This window comes from Erythrolamprus reginae, chromosome 3, assembly GCF_031021105.1.
Source record: "Erythrolamprus reginae isolate rEryReg1 chromosome 3, rEryReg1.hap1, whole genome shotgun sequence".
NCBI classification, from domain to species: Eukaryota; Metazoa; Chordata; class Lepidosauria; order Squamata; family Dipsadidae; genus Erythrolamprus; species Erythrolamprus reginae.
In genome coordinates, this window is record NC_091952.1 from 5,422,752 (window position 1) to 5,443,968 (window position 21,217).

The following is a 21,217-nucleotide window of genomic DNA, read 5'->3' on the forward strand; positions in this document are numbered from 1 at the left end:
AGACCTTTGGGAAGCAAATTCGGTCTTATTTTACAACCTTCCTGGCCTCTGTTGCTAAGCGAATCACTGCCGTTGATAAGCAAGTAACCCGGTTGTTAAGTGAATCCCGCCTCCCCTCGTTGACTTTTGCTGGTGGAAGGTCGTAAAAGAGGATCACGTGTCGTGACATTCGGGACGCTGCGACCGTCATAAATACGAAGCCGCTGTCGAGCGTCTAAATTTGGATCAGTGAGCACAGGGAGGCTAGAAATGTCATAACATGGTGAAAAATGGTCATAAGTCCCTTTTTCCGGTGCTGTTGGAACATTGAACGGTCACTAAGTGAACTGTTGGAAGTCAAGGACTACTTGTATTAACTTAGTGACAGGGTTGTTAAGTGAATCTGGCTTTCGCATTGACTGCTTGTCGAAAGGTCGTAAAAGAGATCGGCCTTCCTTCCTTCCTTCCTTCCTTCCCTCCCTCTCTCCCTCCTTCCTTCCTTCCTTCCCTCCTTCCTTCCTTCCTTCTTTTCTTCCTTCCCTCCTTCCTTCCCTCCCTCCTTTTTTCCTTCTTTTCTTCCTTCCCTCCTTCCTTCCTTCTTTTCTTCCTTCCCTCCTTCCTTCCTTCCTTCCTTCCCTCCCTCCCTTCTTCCTTCCTTTCCTCCCTTTCCTCCCTCCCTCCTTCCTTCCTTCCCTTCCTCTCTCCCTCCCTCCTTCCTTCCTTTCCTCCCTCCCTCCCTCCTTCCTTCTTTTCTTCCTTCCTTCCCTCTTTCCTTCCCTCCTTCCTTCCTTCCTTCCTTCCTTCCTTGAGGACTACAACCATCATAAATATGAGCCAAGTTGCCAAACATCCAAATTTTGATCATGAGACTGTGAGGATGCTACAACAGTTGTAAGTGTGGAAAGCGGTCCTACGTCAGTTTTTTCAGTGCCCTTGGTGAGACCACACTTGGAGTATTGTGTACAGTTCTGGTCACCGCTCCTCAAGAAGGATAGAATGGAACTGGAAAAGGTGCAAAAAAGGGCCACAAGTATGATCAAGGAAATGGAACCAGGTTGCAACGCCTTGGTCTCTTCAGCCTTGAAAGACAGTTTTTAAGGGGTGACTTGATTGAAGTGTATAAAATCATGCACAGGATAGAAAAGGTGGATAGAGAAGAATTTTCTCTATCACACAATACTAGGACGAGGGGGCCCTCCCTAAAGCTCACAGGTAAGAAAGTGAGGAAAAATAAAGAGAAATATTTCTTCACCCAGAGGGTCCTTGGTTGATGGAATTCCCTTCCAGAAGAGGTCGTGACAGCTGCCAGCCTGGATAGCTTCAAAGCAGAATTAGACAGATTCATGGATGCCAAGTGTATCCATGGTGGTTATTGAAATGGATGTCCATGTGCCGCCTCTATGTTGGTTAAAGCAGGGAGGATTCCCTTGAGTACCATTAGCTGGGGGTCAAGGGAAAGGGAGGGTCTTGCCTTCTCTTTCTGCTCAAGATCCCCATGGACAATTGGTGGGCCACTGTGGGCCACAGAATGCTGGACTCGATGAGCTTTGGCCCAATTCAGCAGGACTCTTCTTAAGTTCTTATATTCTTATGCCCTTGTAACTTTGAATGGACACTAAATGAATGGTTTTAAAGTCCTATACCAGTGATGGCGAACCTTCTTTGGTTCACGTGCCAAAAGGGTATGTGTGGACGTGCCCGCATCCCTTCCCTTCCCCCCAACACATGCGTGCACACACAAACGCCATCACCAAAGCTTGGGACGGTGAAAAAAACGGGCCAATGAGCCAACCGGAAGTTCAGAAAAACAGACTTCTGGTTTGCCCGCTGTGCTGTTTTTTGCTCAGGGAAGCTTCCTGAAGCCCCAGTGTGAAAAACAGCACAACGGGCTAACTGGGAATGCATCTTCCGAACTTCCAGTTTGTCTGTTGTGCTGTTTTTCACACTGTGGGGCTTCAGGAAGCTTCCCCGAATCACCCAGAGAGCAAAAAACAGCACAGCGGGCAAACTGGAAATGCATCTTCCGAACTTCCGGGTTGTCCGTTGTGCTGTTTTTTAAACTCTGCCTTCGAAGGGTGAAACGGCTTTTCCCCAAGGCCAAAAATCAGTGGGCCAGTGCTGGAGCTGACATAGGGCAATGTCTTGCGTGCACCTTGAATATGGCTCTGCGTGCCACCGGTGACAGGCGTGCCATAGATTTGCCATCATGATCAAAAGAGCCAGGGTGGCACAGTGGATAGAGTGCAGTACTGCAGGCCACTAAACCTGACTGCTAGATCTATTTATTTATTATTTATTTATTTATTTATTTTATTTGTCCAATACACAATGAGGGTTTTAGTGGGTATATATCTATATACACATAGTAAAATACATGATGAAGGTTATAGAGGAGATACTCATAGTAAAATATATCTAAGAAATAATAGGAAAGAAGGTGTAGTAATAGAACATATCAATGAAAGAATAGAAGAAGAGATATAGGAATAGAAGAAAGGTATAGGAGATATAGGAGAGCAATAGGACAGGGGACGGAAGGCACTCTAGTCCACTTGTACTCGCCCCTTACTGACCTCTTAGGAATCTGGATAGATCAACCGTAGATAATCTAAGCGTAAAGTGTTGGGGGTTTGGGGATGACACTATGGAATCCGGTAATGAGTTCCACGCTTCAACAACTCGGTTACTGAAGTCATATTTTTTACAGTCAAGTTTGGAGCGGTTAATATTAAGTTTAAATCTGTTGTGTGCTCTTGTGTTGTTGTGGTTGAAGCTGAAGTAGTCGCCGACAGGCAGGACGTTGCAGCATATGATCTTGTGGGCAATACTTAGATCTTGTTTAAGGCATCTTAGTTCTAAACTTTCTAGGCTCAGGATTGAAAGTCTAGTCTCGTAGGTGTTCTGTTTCGAGTGGAGGAGTGAAGAGCTCTTCTGGTGAAGTATCTTTGGACATTTTCAAGGGTGTTAATGTCTGAGATGCGATATGGGTTCCAAACAGATGAGCTGTATTCGAGGATGGGTCTGGCAAAAGTTTTGTAAGCTCTGGTAAGTAGTGTGAGATTGCCAGAGCAGAAGCTACGTAGGATTAGGTTTACAACTCTTGAAGCCTTCTTGGCTATGTTGTTGCAGTGGGCTTTGGCACTTAAGTCTTTTGTTATTAGTATACCAAGGTCTTTAACCGAGTGGGGATTATCTGTGATAATTTGATTATTCAGTTCGTATTTGGAGTTCAGATTCTTCTTCCCAATGTGTAGGACAGAGCATTTGCTAGTTGAGATTTGGAGTTGCCATGTGTTAGACCACTCAGAAACAGCGTCAAGGTCTTTTTGGAGATCTGCAGGTCAGCAGTTCAAATCTCATCACAGGCTCAAGGTTGACTCAGCTTTCCATCCTTCCGAGGTGGGTAAAATAAGGACCCAGATTGTGGGGGCAATAGGCTGGCTCTGTTTAAAAAGGGGGGGGCTATTGCTAACATGTTGTAAGCCACCGTGAGTCTAAGGAGAAGGATAGCATAAAAAAAATTGAAAGAATAAATAAGTAAAATCTACGTTACCCCCTCTCATCCTTGCAGCAAGACTGGGCAGCTTTGCAAAATGATAAAACGCTTAACAAAAAAGTAATACAAAGGAATTAAAATTAAGAATATTAAAATAAGATACTAAAGCCTGAGAGGACTAGGAAGATGGGGGCTAGGATACTTTTAAAAAAAACTTTCCAGCTGATTAGGGATTGGACAGCTCCAATTCTTCAAGGTCAGTCAAGGTGAAGGGGGTGTTGTCACCTGCCAATCAGCAGGTGATTGTGTGAGCGCCTAAATTAGTGGTTGAATGCATAGCAATGGCCCGTATACTTAAATACCGCTTCACAGGGCTTCACTGCCCTCTCTATGCGCTTTACAGAGTCAATCGATTGAGAGAGAGAGATGAGAGAGAGTGGAAGGAAGGAAGGAAGGAAGGAAGGAAGGAAGGAAGGAAGGAAGGAAGGAAGGAAGGAATGGAAGGAAGGAAGGAATGGAAGGAAGGAAGGAATGGAAAGGAAGGAAGGATAGATGGATGGATGGAAGGAAGGGAGGGAGGAATGGAAGGGAGGGAAGAAGGAAGGATGGATGGGAAGGAAGGAATGGAAGGAAGGATGGATGGATGGGAAGGAAGGAATGGAAGGAAGGAAGGAAGGATGGATGGATAGATGGATGGTAAGGAAGGATGGACGGGAAGGAAGGGATGGGAGGAAGGAAGGATGGATGGATGGATGGAAAAAAGGATGGATGGATGGATGGATGGATGGATGGAAGGAATGGATGGATGGGTGGGAGGGCGGATGGCATAGAAGTCGAATAAATAAATAAATAAATAAATTTACAACAGTCCCCTTTTACAATTTCTGACAATGGGGAAGTCGGATTCCCTTACCGACTGCAATGATTCGCTGAACAACGGTGGCCCGAATGTTCGTAAAACAGGTCAAAACTCCCTTCACAAGCGTCTCACTTAGCGACCTAAATGTTGGGTGGCTGTAAGTCGAGGTTTGTTTGTTTTTTAATCACAATTTGTCAAGCGGTCCACGTTTTCTCTGATTCCTTTAAATACTAAGCCACGGTAATTTACGCAAGGGGTTGGGAACCAGGTCGAAGGGGGTCTTTTCCTTCCCAATTATATGCATTAAAACCACATCGCGTTGACATATTAATACCAATATTGAATTAAGCGCTGCATTAACGGGATGAATATTAATGCCCGCCGATATGATTAAATTAGCATGTTAATATAATTAATAGCAATGCCCACCGATCGTGCATTTAATCATTTCCCCTTTCTGACAAATTGGTAATTGCAATGTTAAAACCGCAGCTAAGGTTTGGGCGGGTTCAGGGCCCTTTTGAAGTCTGCTTCCTCCGTGTTAAAATGTGATTTTTTAAAAAACTGTTTTACGGTTTCTTGTGCGAAGGGTGAAAAAAAAACGACTTCAAAGGTTTAAAATCACTGGCCTTTAAAATAAAAAAAAATTACCTGCAGTCCTTGACTTATAAGAACAAATGAACCCGGAATTTACGTGCCTCGGTGAGAAATCTGAGAAGTGAGTTTTGTCCCATTTTACACCTTTTGGAAATCACTGCAGTTGTTAAATGAGTTATTCTATCTATCTACCTACCTACCTACCTACCTATCTATCTATCTATCTATCTGTTGTACACACTCTTGATCAGTTGGAGGATTATGAAGATATTGAGGACTCAGATTCAGATAGTGTTTATGAAGTAGTGGGGGCCCCGGGGTTACAGGTAGTAGAACAGGTGGGAGGCCAGCCACAGGATGTGGCTATGAGTTCAGGATCTAGCGAGGAAGAATCAGACGCTCGCTGGGTTAATCCTAAATTCAGAAGGATTCAGAAACGTAGAGAGCAAAGGTCTGGAAGAAGATATTAAGGAGAGGAATGGGTTAAATATTGTAGTGAGGTATTTGGCACGTCGAGGCTAGTGGAGAAGAAGGGTGGAGTTTCAACGTTGCTGAAAAGAAATATGGAGGGGCTTTTCGCCATGCTAAAGTAAGCCAAAGTATTTTGTATTGTATTTAGTCAATGCTGATGTTTTTTATAGCTATGTAGTTAGGAAATAAATCTTATCTAAGTGAAGCAGGAAAAGGAATGTGAGAAATGCGGCTGAGAGAGAGATAACGGACCAAGTGATGTCTGGAAGGTGTTGAAATACAGGAGAGCAGAGAAATAAATGGAGTTGCTTTATTCATGAAATGATGCATTTAATGAGAGTTATTTGTAATTACTAAACTTCTACCAGAAACCAGAACACTATCTATCTATCTATCTATCTATCTATCTATCTATCTATCTATCTACCTACCTACCTACCTACCTACCTACCTACCTACCTACCTATCCATCCATCCAACCCTCCATCCAAAGTAATTTATTGAACAGATTTGCACAAACACTTAAAATTCTTCAAAGTACTGTCCTTGGGCCTCTACACATTTTTTCCAGCAACTCTGCCATGACCGGTATGTGCCCTGTAAGGCGTCTTCGGGGACCTCTCACAAGGTCTTCGTCACAGCTGATTGGATCTCTTCTATGGACGAAAATCGGGTTCCTTTCAGGGCTGGGAACAAAAAAGAAGTCTGCTGGGCCGACGTCAGGACTATAGGGGGGATGGGGCAGCATTGGTACCTGATGTTTGGCCAGGAACTCACGGACTCATAGCACATTGTGGCAAGGTGCGTTTTTCATCCATAGAAGAGATCCAATCAGATGTGACGAAGACCTTGCGAGGGGTCCCCAAAGACACCTTCCATGGCGTGTACTGGTCATGGCAGAGTCGCTGGAAAAAATGTGTAGAGGCCCAAGGACAGTACTTTGAAGAGTTTTAAGTGTTTGTGCAAATCTGTTCAATAAATTACTTTTTTTTAAAAAAATCCATTACTTTTGGAATGCACCCTGTATGATCTGCTTTTGTGACCGTCTGACCAGCAAAGTCAAGCGAGATTCGCTTAACAACTGTCTTACTAACTTATCAACTGTGCTGATTCTCAACTGTCAAAGGTCATAAAATGAGGCAAACCTCCTGGAACAACTGTCTCGCTTAGCAGCAGGCACTTTGGCCTCAATTGTAGTTGATGACTATCCACCTCGACGGTCTTAATTATTAAAACAAAGCAATAAAATAAGCCATCACACACATTAATAAGCGTTGGATAATTCTAATTTGTGCAGCCATTTCTGAGCCCCCCTGAATAAATTTTGCAGAAAAAATAATATAGCTTTACTTGGAAGGGCACCCATCTTTAGATCGTGCAGAATGCAGCTGCAAGAGCAATCATGGGCTTCTCTAAATATGCCCATGTTACTCCAACACTCCGCAGTCTGCATTGGTAGCCGATCAGTTTCCGGTCACAATTCAAAGTGTTGGTTATGACCTATAAAGCCCTTCATGGCATCGGACCAGAATATCTGCGGGACCGCCTTCTGCTGCACGAATCCCAGCGACCAGTTAGGTCTCACAGAGTTGGCCTTCTCCGGATCCCGTCGACTAAACAATGTCGTCTGGCGGGATCCAGGGGAAGAGCCTTCTCTGTGGTGGCTCCGACCCTCTGGAACCAGCTCCCTCCAGAGATTAGGATTGCCCCCACCCTCCTTGCCTTTCGGAAACCCCTTAAAACCCACCTCTGCCGTCAGGCATGGGGGAATTGAAACATCTCCCCTTCCCCATGTAGTTTTTGTGTATGATTCGATTGTGTGCTTGTTTTTTATATATTGGGGTTCTTTTGGATTTTTTAACTTAAAACTGTAATTTAGGTTGCTAAATATTAGATTTGTTACTATGTATTGTTTACCATTGTTGTGAGTCTGCGGAGAGGGGCGGCATATAAATCCAATAAATCTCATGTAATATAATCCGCTAAACAGGGCCACACCCCATGATGGCAGCCATTTTGTGAGCGCTCCCGTAAGATGCTCCTGCAACAGGCCGGCGGGCCCCAAAATTGATCCACGTAGATGGGATTTGGGGAGCGAGTGTGAACATGTAGTGGCAGTGCCAGATATTTCTATTTCATTTTAATCTGGGGCTGTCTGCCCAAGAGGCTTAATTTCCAATTTCCTTGGCAGAAAGTCACTGGAGGAAAAAAATAAAGAGAAAAACAGCTTCTTTCAGGCACGATGGATCTTCTCCGTGGAATTGGCCTGTAATATTAGAGAGACAGCTGTGAAACTATTTTTGTGTGTGTTTGAAAGCGGGGGGGTGTTTTGACTTGTGCACCCCGGCTTGCCACTGAAGGGTTGTTAAACCCATGATGCTTTTAACGTGTCCTAAAATTCTCCATTTACATTTTTGCTCGTCGGGTGTGATCCAAAACAGTGGGGATGTTTGCACGACACAATAAACTGTAATGTGGCTATTTAGCGAAGGTCCCCAGCGCTGTGCTTGGCAGATTCAAGCATTTGGGGGTTTGTTTTTTCCCCAACCGCAGTAAGGATCAATGAGGTTTGTGATGGGTGAAAAAGAGAATTTGCCTACAAAGATTTGAGGTCTGTGGTTTTTCTTACCCTAGCTTAAAGACGTCTGCCAGAAAATAGAGATAGCTAGCTAGAGTGGCATCTTCAGAAACCCAGTCTAGGAAGACGTCTATGGCACCATGGCACAATCCATAGTCTTTGACTTACGACTGGTCATTTAGTGACCGGTGGAAATGATACACCCAAAAGGTACTTAGAATTCATTCTCAATGGCATTGAATACATTTCAATATATTCATCTCTGTTCTGCCGGGCTCTATGGTATAAGTCTCCCAAAAATTCAAGGGTACAAATTTCAGACACACACACTTGAAAGTTCAAAAACAATGTTCTTTATCGCAAAAATTCAAAAGAAACAAAGCACCCTTTTCGTATTGCAAAGAGCACTCATCTCAAAACAACCTGGTAGTCTGTACAATCCCCTTAATCAGTCCTTAAGTACTTAGCTAGCAGCTGTGAAGAAACGTCACAGCCCTCCTTCTTCCACGAAGTGAGACCCCCACACTTTGCTCTGCTTTGGTTTCAAAGTCGTGAAAAATCAACAAACAAAGTCTGGAAACAGCAAGGCACGGTCCTGAAGAAACAACGATCAGATAATCTTCCACAACGGCCAAGCCAGCACGCTGCTACTTATATCAGCAGCTCTAATTACTGGAGCCCCACCCAAACACAGGTGGCCTCTCTTATCTCCTGTAATATTTCTGCAATTGGTCTCTTCGATGCATAATTCTGCGTCTGCGTGGGTCTAACACTTCCTCATCCGAATCGACCAAAGATAATGGAGATTGGCTTCCTGGGCTGTGTGCCGAGCCCCCCTCTTCCAAGTCACCCCCGCCTTCTTCTTCGTCCGAGGAAACTGCACTACCTGACTCTGTCGGCAATAAAACAGGCCTATGACATGTTGATGTTTCCCCTGCATCCACCTCCACATTCCTTGGGGCAGGAGCTGGGCCAGAGCCAACCACAGCACATCTCCATTTACAGAATTCTGAATTTCCAAATTCTGAAAAAAAAATTCCAGTTTTTCACGCTCTTTGTCTCAGCCCAACCCACCTCACATGGTTGTCGTTGTGGGGAAAAAGATAGGAGGAGGAAACATTTGCTATATCCACATCACCTTGAGTTATGAATGCTCCATCCCTGGAGCATTCATTTTCTGAAGTGATGTAGGGTTTCCTGCCTACGTAGGGGGTTGGACTAGAAGACCTCACGAATGCCGCACGAATCCCAGCGACCGATAAGGTCCCACAGAGTTGGCCTTCTCCGGGTCCCATCGACCAAACAATGTCGTTTGGCGGGCCCCAGGGGAAGAGCCTTCTCTGTGGTGGCCCCGGCCCTCTGGAATCAGCTCCCCCCAGAGTTTAGAACGGCCCCCACCCTCCTTGCCTTTCGCAAACTTCTTAAGACCCACCTTTGTCGCCAGGCATGGGGGAGTTAAGTTATTCTTTCCCCCTAGGCCATTACAAGTTATGCATGGTATGTTTGTGTGTATGTTTGGTTTTTTATAATAAGGGTTTTTAGTTGGTTTATTAAATTGGATTGTTACATGTTGTTTTACCATTGTTGTTAGCCGCCCCGAGTCTGCGGAGAGGGGCGGCATACAAATCCAATAAATAAATAAATAAGCCGCCCTGAGTCCTCGGAGAGGGATGGCATACAAATCCAATCAATCAATCAATCAATCAATCAATCAAGTGTTGTTTAAGGGTTCCCTTTATTTATTTATTCATTCATTCATTTTTGAGCAGTGTATTTGCACTTTAGCTTCTGGATCTGTGCTTCCAAAGAAGAACCTTCATTTACCATTCCTTGAATTAGAGAAGTTGCATCTTCAGTTCCCTTTGATCCTAGTTCTGAGTTCTTTGCAATTTGACCCTTTTTTCTCAATTCTGCCACCAGCTGTGGAATTCAGCGGCACGGGGGTACATTATCCAAAAAGAAAAAAGCAGGCGGCTCTGTTTTTTTGTTACATAAAAAGTGCATTTGTTAAAAAAGCCTAATTATGGAATATGAATGTCTTATTACACAGTGTGAAAACAGAAGGCTCGAAGCACTAAGACAGCAAAATTGTACACTTACCTGCTACAGTTCAACGTTAAAAGAGAAATGGAGGTTGGGTTTGCTTTTTGTATTCAATAAGATGCCCGGAACAATTTTGCATCAGGGAGCCACAGGGCATCCTTTCCATTTGTGTGATAGTGTGTTTTTAAAAAAAAAACCTGGGAGAGAGGAGGGAACCTGGAACATAGAATAATAAGACTCGAAGATGTTGTTTTCAAGAGGCAATGGGACTTTCTGGTTTTTCTTTGAAGATGTTTTATAAGAGGAGAAGCGAAATGTCTTCAAAGAATAACCAGAGTCCAGTTGCCTCTTGAAAAAAAACACCTTTTGGGCCAACCGTGAGAGAGAATCTCCATAGATATAAAAGAGTTGAAAGGGACCTTGGAGGTCCTCTAGTCTTCTTGTTCCTGATACTGCACTGTACTGTACTATACTATACTATATTTTACTATACTATACTATACTACATACACTGCTCAAAAAAATAAAATAAAGGGAACACTCAAAGAACCCATCCTAGATCTGAATGAATGAAATATTCTCATCAAATACTTTGTTCTATACAGAGTTGAATGTGTACAACAGCAGGTGAACTTGATTGTCAATCAGTGTTGCTTCCTAAGTGGACAGTTTGATTTCACGGAAGTTTGATTTACTTGGAGTTATATTGTGTTGTTTAAGTGTTCCCTTTATTTTTTTGAGCAGTACACTATACTTTCTATTCTCCTTCCTTCTTTCCTCATTCTTCTCATTCTGTTCTGTTATGTTCTATTCTATTCTATTCTTCATTCCAATATTCTATTCTCTTCTCTTCTTCATTCCAATATTCTATTCTATCCTTCATTCAAATTTTCTATTCTATTCTATTTTATTCTTCATTCCCATGTTCTCTTCTCTTCTCATTGTTCCTGATTCTATTCTATCCTACTCTACTCTATTCTTCATTCCAATATTCTATTCTATTCTATTCTATTCAGGTCCCGTCGACTAAGCAATGTCATTTGGCGGGTCCCAGGGGAAGAGCTTTCTCTGTGGCAGCCCCGACCCTCTGGAACCAGCTCCCCCCTGAGATTAGAACTGCCCCCACCCTCCTTGCCTTTCGCAAACCCCTTAAAACCCACCTCTGCTGTCATGCATGGGGGAACTGAAATATCTTCCCCAGGCCTATGCTGTTTATGTATGGTATGTTGTGTGCATGTTTTTTAAATTATGGGTTTTTAGCTTTCTAATTATTGAATTTGTATTATATATTGTTTTCTGTTACTGTTGTGAGCCGCCTCGAGTCTGCGGAGAGGGGCGGCATACAAATTTAATAAATAAAATAAATAAATAAATAAATTAAATAAATAAATAAATTCTACTCTATTCTATTCTTTCATTCCAATATTCTGTTCTATACTATTCTCTCTTTTCTTCTGGTTCTTATTCTTATTATTCCTGATTTGATTCGATTTTAATTCTAATTCTATTATTTTTATATCGTGGTGACCAGAATTGGATAAGCATTCCAGGTGTGGTCTTCCTAAGGCATTCTAAGCAATAACTAACATTTCACATGATCTTGATTCTATCCTTCTATTAAGTTTAAGTTTTATTATATTTGTAGGCCACCCCTCTCCGAAGACTCGGAGTCTAGGATGAGGTCTGGGATTGTATTGGCTTTTTTGGCTGCTGCCACACCACTGCTGGCTCATAGTGAATTGAATGTCCACCAGGGCTTCAAGGTCCTTCTCACCATTACTGGCACTAAGCCAATAATTGAAAGAGAATGCATGTAACAAATGTAACATAAAACACACAAAACCTTTTGACTTGGAAAGTGTTTCATTGCAAGGAACGGTGGCACATGTGGGTTTATGCCTTCTCTGTGGCGGCCCCGGCCCTCTGGAACCAACTCCCCCCAGAGATTAGAATAGCTCCCACCCTCCTTGCCTTTTGTAAGCTCCTTAAAACCCACCTTTGCCGTCAGGCATGGGGGAACTGAGATATTCTTTCCCCCTAGGCTTCTACAATTTATGCATGGTATGTTTGTATGTATGATTGGTTTTATAACAAGGGTTTTTAGCTCTTTTAGTATTGGATTGTCACATGCTGTTTTTACCACTGTTGTTAGCTGCCCCGAGTCCACGGAGAGGGGCGGCATACAAATCCAATAAATAATGTATGGTGTGCTTGTGTTGTATGGTTTTTAAATGATGGGTTTTTAGATGCTTTCTTTTAAATATTAGATTTGTTACACTGTCACATTGTTATTATTATTGTTGTTGTTAGCCGCCCCGAGTCCACGGAGAGGGGTGGCATACAAATCCAATAAATAGATAGGTAGGTAGGTAGGTAGGTAGGTAGGTAGATAGATAGATAGATAGATAGATAGATAGATAGATAGATAGATAGATAGATAGAATAAATTTTAAAAAATAGGGCAATCCCATTCCCAATGCGTAGAAGGGAGCAAACATTCAGAAACATTGGCAGCAGCTTTTAAAAACTAGCACTTTGCAAGAGATTTAGGCTCTAACAAGAAATTAATGTTGCAATGAAACATCCTTAAATTGCATTATATTATTTCAAGGAAGGAAAATCTTCCCTTGAATTGAGCAGCCGGCGTCTTTTCCGGTCCGATGCAATTACGGCCGTCTGTAAAAATACGGCGTTTTCATTTTTCTTTAAAGTGCCATAAAATCAATTTTATGATCCAGTTTTTCTACTTTGGCAAGGTGCTCAAGGCAGACAGTTTGATGGCACTCCGTACTCTACCTATCAACAGAGAACAAAAATCTGGAAATGGTTTTACCGTTCCCGTAACACTAACCGGGGGCAGATTTAAACCAATTCCTCCCTTGCCGTTAGAGGCAGTCCTTACTTTTTTGATGGTAATTGAGTTTGGCATGAACAGTTGTACATTGTTGCAGTTGTAAGTCAAGGCATTCTGTGACTGGATTCAAAGTTGCAACTACAGTGGTACCTCTGCTTACGTAATTGGTTCCGTGACCAGGTTCTTAAGTAGAAAAGTTTGTAAGAAGAAGCGATTTTTCCCATAGGAATCAATGTAAAAGCAAATAATGTGTGCGATTGGGGAAACCACAGGGAGGGTGGAGGCCATAGTTCCCTCTAAGCTGAGCAGTGAGCAATCGCTCACTTAAAAATCATCATCAACTCAGAGTTTTCCAAACCTGCCCAGAAGCCGAGAGGGAAAGAGTGAGAGGGAAGGAGAGAGAGAGGAAGAGAGAGAAACAGATAGAAAAAAGAGAAGAAGGAAAAGAGAAAGAAAAAGAATGGGTGTAAGGAAGAGAGAAAGAAAATCAAAATCTACTTTGAAACTAGCTCAACTATTTAAGTGGCATTTTGATATTGATAGATTTGCCCTATTATGAGCTCACTGTTATAGACAGTACAGTATTTTATTTTGAAATTCTCTGAGGCAAAACAGGGTGGGTTTTTTATTTATTTATTTGTTTGTTTGTTTGTTTGTTTATTTATTTATTATTTCTGTGCTGCCGCTCAGACACTATACTTTTCCGCCCACCCCCCAAAAAAATTAGAGGGAACACTGGTGGAGGCCGTGTTTCCTCCCAGGAGATTCCTAGAGAGGCCCCACGGAGGCTTCTCCCCGCCTCTTCTGGCCCTGTTTCCTCCCAGGAGATTCCTAGAGAGGCCCCACGGAGGCTTCCCCCTGCCTTTTCCGGTTACAGTTTTGGAGGCTCGGGTTTGTAAGTGGAAAATGGTTATTTATTTTATTCATTTTTTTATTTATTCATTCATTTGTCCAATACACAAATACATAGGAAGAAAAATAGACATGTGGTAATATATATAAGGGTAAAGTGAACTTAGAGGAGAGGATATATGAAAGAAAGAAAATATATATGATAAGTGAGAGAAAGGAAAGACGGGACGAAAGGCACACCAGTGCACTTATGTACGCTGGTTCTTGAGAAGAGGCAAAAAAATCTTGAACACCAAGTTTGCAAGAAGAAGCAATTTTTCCCATAGGAGTCAATGTAAAAGCAAATAATGTGTGCGATTGGGGAAACCACAGGGAGGGTGGAGGCCCTGTTTCCTCCCCCAAGAAATTCCTAGAGAAGCCGCACTGAGGCTTCTCCCTGCCTTTTCCGGCCCTGTTTCCTCCCAGTAGATTCCTAGAGAGGCCCCATAGAGGCTGCTCCCTGCCTTTTCCAGTTACAGTTTCGGAAGCTCGGGTTTGTAAGTGGAAAATGGTTCTTGAGAAGAGGCAAAAAAATCTTCAACACCAAGTTTGTAAGAAGAAGCAATTTTTCCCGTAGGAATCAATGTAAAAGCAAATAATGTGTGCGATTGGGGAAACCACAGGGAGGGTGGAGGCCTGTTTCCTCCCAGGAGATTCCTAGAGAGGCCCCACGGAGACTTCTCCCCACTTTTCCGGCCCTGATTCCTCCCAGGAGATTCCTAGAAAGGCCCCACAGAGGCTTTTCCGGTTACAGTTTCAGAGACTCGGGTTTGTAAGTAAAAAATGATTCTTCAGAAGAGGCAAAAAATTATTGAACACCCGGTTCTTATCTAGAAAAGTTTGTAAGTAGAGGTGTTTGTAGGTAGAGGTACCATTGTATTACTTTTTTTGCAGTGGTTGTTTAAGCAAACCCCGCAGTGGTTAAGCCAATGCCACGCCATTAAGTGAATCCGATTCCCCCAACATTTTAATTTTTGTCATTCCAAGTCACATTCTGTCCCTCTCTTTTGCATCCATTCTTTCATTATTCTATTCCGCCATTTCTTTCACTCTTGTTCCGCAGCAAGTTGTCCCATGGTGAATTGGCTGTTGTTAGTTGACCTTGGTGAGTTGGCCATGGCAAGTTGGTGGTGGTGAGTTGGCTATTGCTAATTGGCCATGGTGAGTTGGCCGTGGTGAGTTGTCCCATGGTGACTTGGCCATGGCTAGTTGTCTATGGCAAGTTGATGGGGGTGAATCGGCTGTTGCAAGTTGACCATGTGACTTGGCTGTGGTGAGTTGACCGGGGCAAGTTGGTCATGTTGACTTGGCAGTGCTGCATTGACTGTGGCTGGTTGACCATGGTGAGTTGGCTGTTGCTAGTTGACCATGTGGGTTGGCCATGGCTAGCTGGCCATGACAAGTTGGTAGTGGCGAGTTGGCTGTTGCTAGTTGACCATGTGGATTGGCCATGGCTAGTTGGCCATGACAAGTTGCTAGTGGTGAGTTGGCTGTTGCTAGTTGACCATGTGGGTTGGCCATGGCTAGTTGGCCATGACAAGTTGGTAGTGGCGAATGGGCTATGACCACTCTATTGCTGAAATCATATTTTCTGCAGTCACGTTTGGAGCGATTTACATTCAGTTTGTATGTATCACATGCTCTTGTGTTGTTGTTGTTAAAGGTGAAGTAGTCACTGACAGGGAGTACATTATGATGTATGATTTTATGTTCATGTCTCATCAACACTTCGCGGCCTGCACTGGTTGCCGATTAGTTTCCGGTCACAATTCAAAGTGTTGGTAATGACCTATAAAGCCCTACATGGCATTGGACCAGAATACCTGTGGGACCACCTTCTGCAGCACAAATCCCAGCAGCCAATTAGGTCCCACAGAGTCGGCCTTCTCCAGGTCCCATCGACTAAACAATGTCATCTGGCGGGACCCAGGGGAAGAGCTTTCTCTGTGGCGGCCCCGGCCCTCTGGACTCAACTCCCCCCGGAGATTCAAACTGCCCCCACCCTCCACGCCTTCCACAAGATTTTGAAGACCCATTTATGTCGCCAGGCATGGGGAGACTACTGCACCCCCTTCTGGCTAATAAGCTTTGAGTATGGTATAATTGTGTAGGGTTGGTTGTTTTTTTAATGATGGTGGGATTTTAATTTTGATTTTTAACTATTAGAGTTGTACCATACTGTTATTGTTATTGTTGTTGTGAGCTGCCCCGAGTCCTTGGAGAGGGGCGGCATACAAGTCTAATAAGTTGTTGTTGTTGTTGTTGTTGTTGTTGTTGTTGTTGTTGTTGTTGTTATTATTATTATTATTATTATTATTATTATTATTATGTCAGTACAACACAGCAAATGAGATCACTATGCTGGATTTTGTATTTCATCACCAGTTGGGCGCTTCCCAAGCACCTAGGACTGCGTGATGTGGCGGCGAATTATGTTTGCCGATCCCAGTAAAGCGGCCTTTTGCAATTGACAGATGGAGATTTTGTCAATTCCGATGGTTTTCAAATGTCCGCTGAGATCCTTTGGCACTGCGCCCAGCATGCCAAGTACCACTGGGACCACTTTCACGGGCTTATGCCAGAGTCGTTGCAGCTCGATTTTTAGATCTTCGTATTTCACTAATTTCTCTAGCTGCTTCTCCTCAATTCTGCTGTCTCCTGGGATTGCGATGTCGATGATCCATACTTTCTTTTTCTCCACGATCGCAATGTCTGGTGTGTTATGCTTCAGAATTCGGTCAGTCGGAAGTCGGAAGTCCCACAGTAGTTTTGCATGCTCATTTTTTACCACTTTTTCGGGCTTATGATCCCACCAGTTCTTTGCCACTGGTAAATGGTAGTTCCGGTACAAGTTCCAGTGGATCATCTGTGCCACAGCATCATGTCTATGCTTGTAGTCAGTCTGTGCGATCTTTTCGCAGCAGCTGAGTATGTGATCGATTGTTTCATCTGTTTCTTTACAGAGTCTGCACTTTGGATCGTCTGTTGATTTTTCAATTCTGGCTTTGACAGCATTTGTTCTAATATTATTATTATTATTATTATTATCATCATCATCATCATCATCATCATCATCATCATCATGGTTCTAAAGGAAACCAAGTTACAAAAGTTTCTCTTTTTTCTTTCAGTTGTTACAGGACAAAACATAAAGATAACCCAACTTCCGGCAGATATATCAGTGAAAGCAGGAGATACCCTCACTCTACAGTGTGTCTTGAGTGGAGCAAACATACCTGGAGGCGTGCGGTGGTACAAAGGGAAGGACAGAAGCCAGACCCCGATTTACAGCGATAAACAAGGAGCTTCCAACAGGGGGGTGAGGGTCATCCCCGGAGACAACGCGGACTTCGGCATCATCATCCAAAATGTCCGTCCTGAAGATGACGGGACCTACTTTTGTGTGAAGTTCAGGGCAGGGGTCCCAGAGAAAGAGCTGGATTCAGGGGAAGGCACTGTGGTCTCCGTGATTGGTAAGTTGCCCTTGGCACTTGATTTCTGGGGATGGAGGGAGATGTTCCCAGTCAACCATGAGACAGGTGGGAGTAGAAAGAGTGCAGAGAAGAGCAACAAAGATGATTGGGGGACTAGAGGCTAAAATATATGAAGAACAGTTCCAGGAACTGGGCCTGGCTAGGAAGGACCAGGGGAGACATGATAGCAGTGTTCCAATATCTCAGGGGTTGCCACAAAGAAGAGGGAGTCAAGCTATTCTCCAAAGCACCTGAAGGTAGAACGAGAAGCAATGGGTGGAAACTAAGAAGAGAAGCAACTTAGAACTACGGAGAAATCTCCTGAGAGTTAGAACAATTAATCTGTGGAACAGAAGTTGCCTCCAGAAGTTTTGGGTGGTTCAACACGGGAAGTTTTAAAGAGGAGGTTGGATAACCATCTGTCTGAAGTAGTGTAGGGTTTCCTGCCTAAGCAGGGGGTTGGACTAGAAGACCCCCAAGGTCATTTCCAATTCTGCTATTCTATTCTATTCCATTCTATTCTAGATCCCATGTTCAAAGTTGCGTCTCTCTGACCAAAAACCATCTCGTGGCCTCCCGTATTGTCCCCGAGGAACGTAAACTGATGTCTCTCTCTGCTTTCTCCCTCAGCCGAGCCATCCCAGCCTGTGGTTCTTGGCCCCACAAGGAGAATCATGGCGGGGTCTCGGGCCTCCTTCAACTGCTCCACAGGGGGATTCTCCCCTCGAGAGATCACGGTCAGCTGGTTGAAGAATGGGAAAAAAATACCGGCTGCTCCTGCCAAAATCCTGGATTCCGAAGAAAAGCAGAGCATCTCGTACCGAGCAGAAAGCATGGTGGAAATCCCGCTGGAGCAAGGAGATGTGAAGTCTCAACTGACCTGCCAGATCCAACACAAATCGTTGGAAGGTCATGGTCCTCTCCAGCAGACCTTTGCACTTGGGGATGTCCTAAGAGGTAGGTGAACTTTGGGTTGCAGAATCTAGACCTGGTAGAAGGCACCTCCATGGCAGGGAGACCCAGATTCGTGTCCCGTTATAGCCCACTGAGACCAACCCCATTTTCTGAACCCATGCTACTGTTAGGCTAAGCAGTCCTGGGTGATATTTCATTGTAGGACCATATAAGGTAAAAGTTGAAATGTACAGTGATACCTCGTCTTACGAACGCCTCTTCATACAAACTTTTTGAGATACGAACCTGGTGTTGAAGATTCTTTTGCCTCTTCTTCCGAACGATTTTCACCTTACGAACCCAAGCCACCGCCGCTGGGATGCCCCGCCTCCGGACTTCCGTTGCCAGCGAAGCGCCTGTTTTTGCACTGCTGGGATCCCCTGAGGCTCCTCTCCCTGGGAAACCCCATCCCCAGATTTCTGTGTTTTTTGCAATGCTGCGATTTCATTGAGGCTCCCCTTGCTGGGATTCTCTTCATTTTTGCCAGTGCTGCTTTGAATCCCAGCGAGGGGAGCCTCAGCGAAATCACAGCATCGCAAAAGAATGGAAGTCCAGAGGTGCGGTTTCCCAGGGAGGGGAGCCTCAGGGAAATCCCAGCAGTGCAAAAATGGGCGCTTCAGCTGGCAACGGTAGTCCGGAGGCCTCTTCTTCCGAACTATTTTCACCTTATGAACCCAAGCCACTGCCGCTGGGATGCCCCGCCTTCGGACTTCTGTTGCCAGCCGAAGGTTCCCCTCACTGGGAAATCCCACCTCCTGACTTCCGTTGCCAGCAAAGCACCCTTTTTTGCACTGCTGGGATTCCCCTGAGGCTCCCCTCCCTGGGAAACCCCACCTCCAGACTTCTGTGTTTTTGCAATGCTGCGATTTCGTTGAGGCTCCCCTCACTGGGATTCCCTTCATTTTTGCTGGCGCTGCTTTAAATCCCAGCGAGGGGAGCCTCAGCGAAGTCGCAGCATTGCAAAAACATGGAAGTCCGGAGGTGGGGTTTCCCAGGGAGGGGAGCCTCAGGGAAATCCCAGTAGTGCAAAAATGGACGCTTCAGCTGGCAACGGTAGTCCGGAGGCGGGGATTCCCAGCAGCGTAAGGCAAAAGGGATGAGTATAATGCACGCATTATTCACTTTTCCATTGATTCCTGTGGGAAACATTGTTTCATCTTATGAACTTTTCACCTTATGAACCTCGTCCTGGAACCAATTAAGTTCGTAAGACAAGGTATCACTGTATTACCATATAAGGTAATGTACAATGTAACGCAGGCTCACGTTGAGTTATTGGGTGTGAACTGCAATGTGATTGGGCCACAGCAATACAAGATGCAAATCAACTTCACCATTCCCTTTTTTGGTCTTGTTGGTTTGGTCGTTGTGGTCGTTTGCTGGTGGTGGTGGCTGGCTAGAGCAGTTTGTGCGTGAGTGAGATATTGAGTAGAACTGAGATAGTGATATGAAGAAACCTGGACAGGTTTAGTATCTACTAGAAATCTAGATTGGTTGAATATCTACTTGTAAGTAAGCTGAATGTAGCTGATATAAAGTTCCTGTATATAGAAGACTGAAGATATTTTTTCACTTTGTTTTATACAAACGTGTCTTCATTCATTTATCTTGTTCATTAAATTGCCACAGTATATTCTGATGTCTTATCTAGTCCTGCTGGGTTACTCTGCTTATATATATATACGGACATCTACCTCACAGGGGTGTGGTTATACAGGGAGCAGGTCTATTAGAAAGACTTTTATTTGGACAGGGAGTCATTGCTCACAGTCGCTCATGCCCTACTGCAATGCTCTCTACATGGGGCTACCTTTGAAGAGTGTTCTGAAACTTCAGATTGTGCAGAATGCGGCCGCGAGAGCTATTGTGGGGTTACCTAGATTCGCCCACATCTCTCCAACACTCCGTGGCTTGCATTGGCTGCCGATCAGTTTCTGGTCACAATGCAAAGTGTTGGTCATGACCTATAAAACCCTACATGGCATCGGACCAGAATACCTCCGGGACCGTCTTCTGCCGCACGAATCCCGGTGTTGTGATTCAGCCTGAGGCTGCTCAGGGACCAGCTGTGTCTCTGCTGGCTACATGCCCGGAGGAGGATGACAGCGCAGAGGAGGGGGCTGAACAGTCGGACGGGGGAGAAGAAAATCAGGAATGGGATGAAGGAGAACAGCATGAGAGCCCCGGGGGGGGGGGCTTTCCCCAGCCAGTAGCTTGGAGTCATTAGGTGATGACGCACAAGCTGTCATTGACATGAGACAGCGACGTTCAGAGCAACAAAAGGAGCAGTTAAAGAGATATTTTCACCATTGAATTAGAAACAGCTGGGTTTGGGTATGGTCCTCATCAGCAGGGTTTAAAAGGCAGGCAAGGCCTTGAAGCCATGTGGAGTGTTATCACCTTGGCGTGGCTTATCCTGTCTTGTTTCTCGGCGTCTCTGTTCCTGGCTTGTGGCCCAGCAGCTTTGGAAGATCCGTGGGAGGTATAGGTCAGCTATCTACAGCTTTGGCTTTGCAGCAAGAATTCTGTATTGCTGCATGGACTTTTGGCCTTCGTGAATATATCTGAAGATACAGCATTTTCCTGTTTGTAAGGACGTTTTCTGTTACCTGTGTTTTTCTTGAATTTTATAAAACTGCCTTTGCCTTTTACCAGTGTGTCTGGATTCTCTTTTTGGGTTGGTATTGGCTTCTGGAGTGACCCAGACAGAACACCCAGCGACCGATAAGGTCCCACAGAGTTGGCCTTCTCCGGGTCCCGTCGACTAAACAATGTTGTCTGGCGGGGCCCAGAGGAAGAGCCTTCTCTATGGCGGCCCGGCCCTCTGGAATCAACTCCCCGGAGCCATGGAGTGTTGATGAGACATGGGTATATCTGGGGACGCCCATGATTGCTCTCGTGGCCGCATTCTGCACGATCTGAAGTTTCCAAACACTTTTCAAAGGTAGCCCCATGTTGGAATGAGTTCACTTCAGCTGGTTTCTAATGTTTGAGAAACTGGGTCAGAACAGGTTCCTTTTTT

The 21,217-nt window shown here is 44.4% G+C and overlaps 1 protein-coding gene across 3 annotated transcripts in view; it reads left to right on the top strand.

Moving 5' to 3' along the window:
- LOC139163570 (tyrosine-protein phosphatase non-receptor type substrate 1-like) overlaps nt 1-21,217 on the top strand; it is a 165,603-nt gene that overhangs the window by 104,692 nt on the left and 39,694 nt on the right. For all 3 annotated transcript variants that reach the window (XM_070744415.1, XM_070744417.1, XM_070744416.1), the window contains exons 3-4: nt 16,900-17,241; nt 17,872-18,198. In XM_070744415.1, the coding sequence (XP_070600516.1) occupies nt 16,900-17,241; nt 17,872-18,198 (669 nt within the window). The remainder of the gene's footprint in view (nt 1-16,899; nt 17,242-17,871; nt 18,199-21,217) is intronic.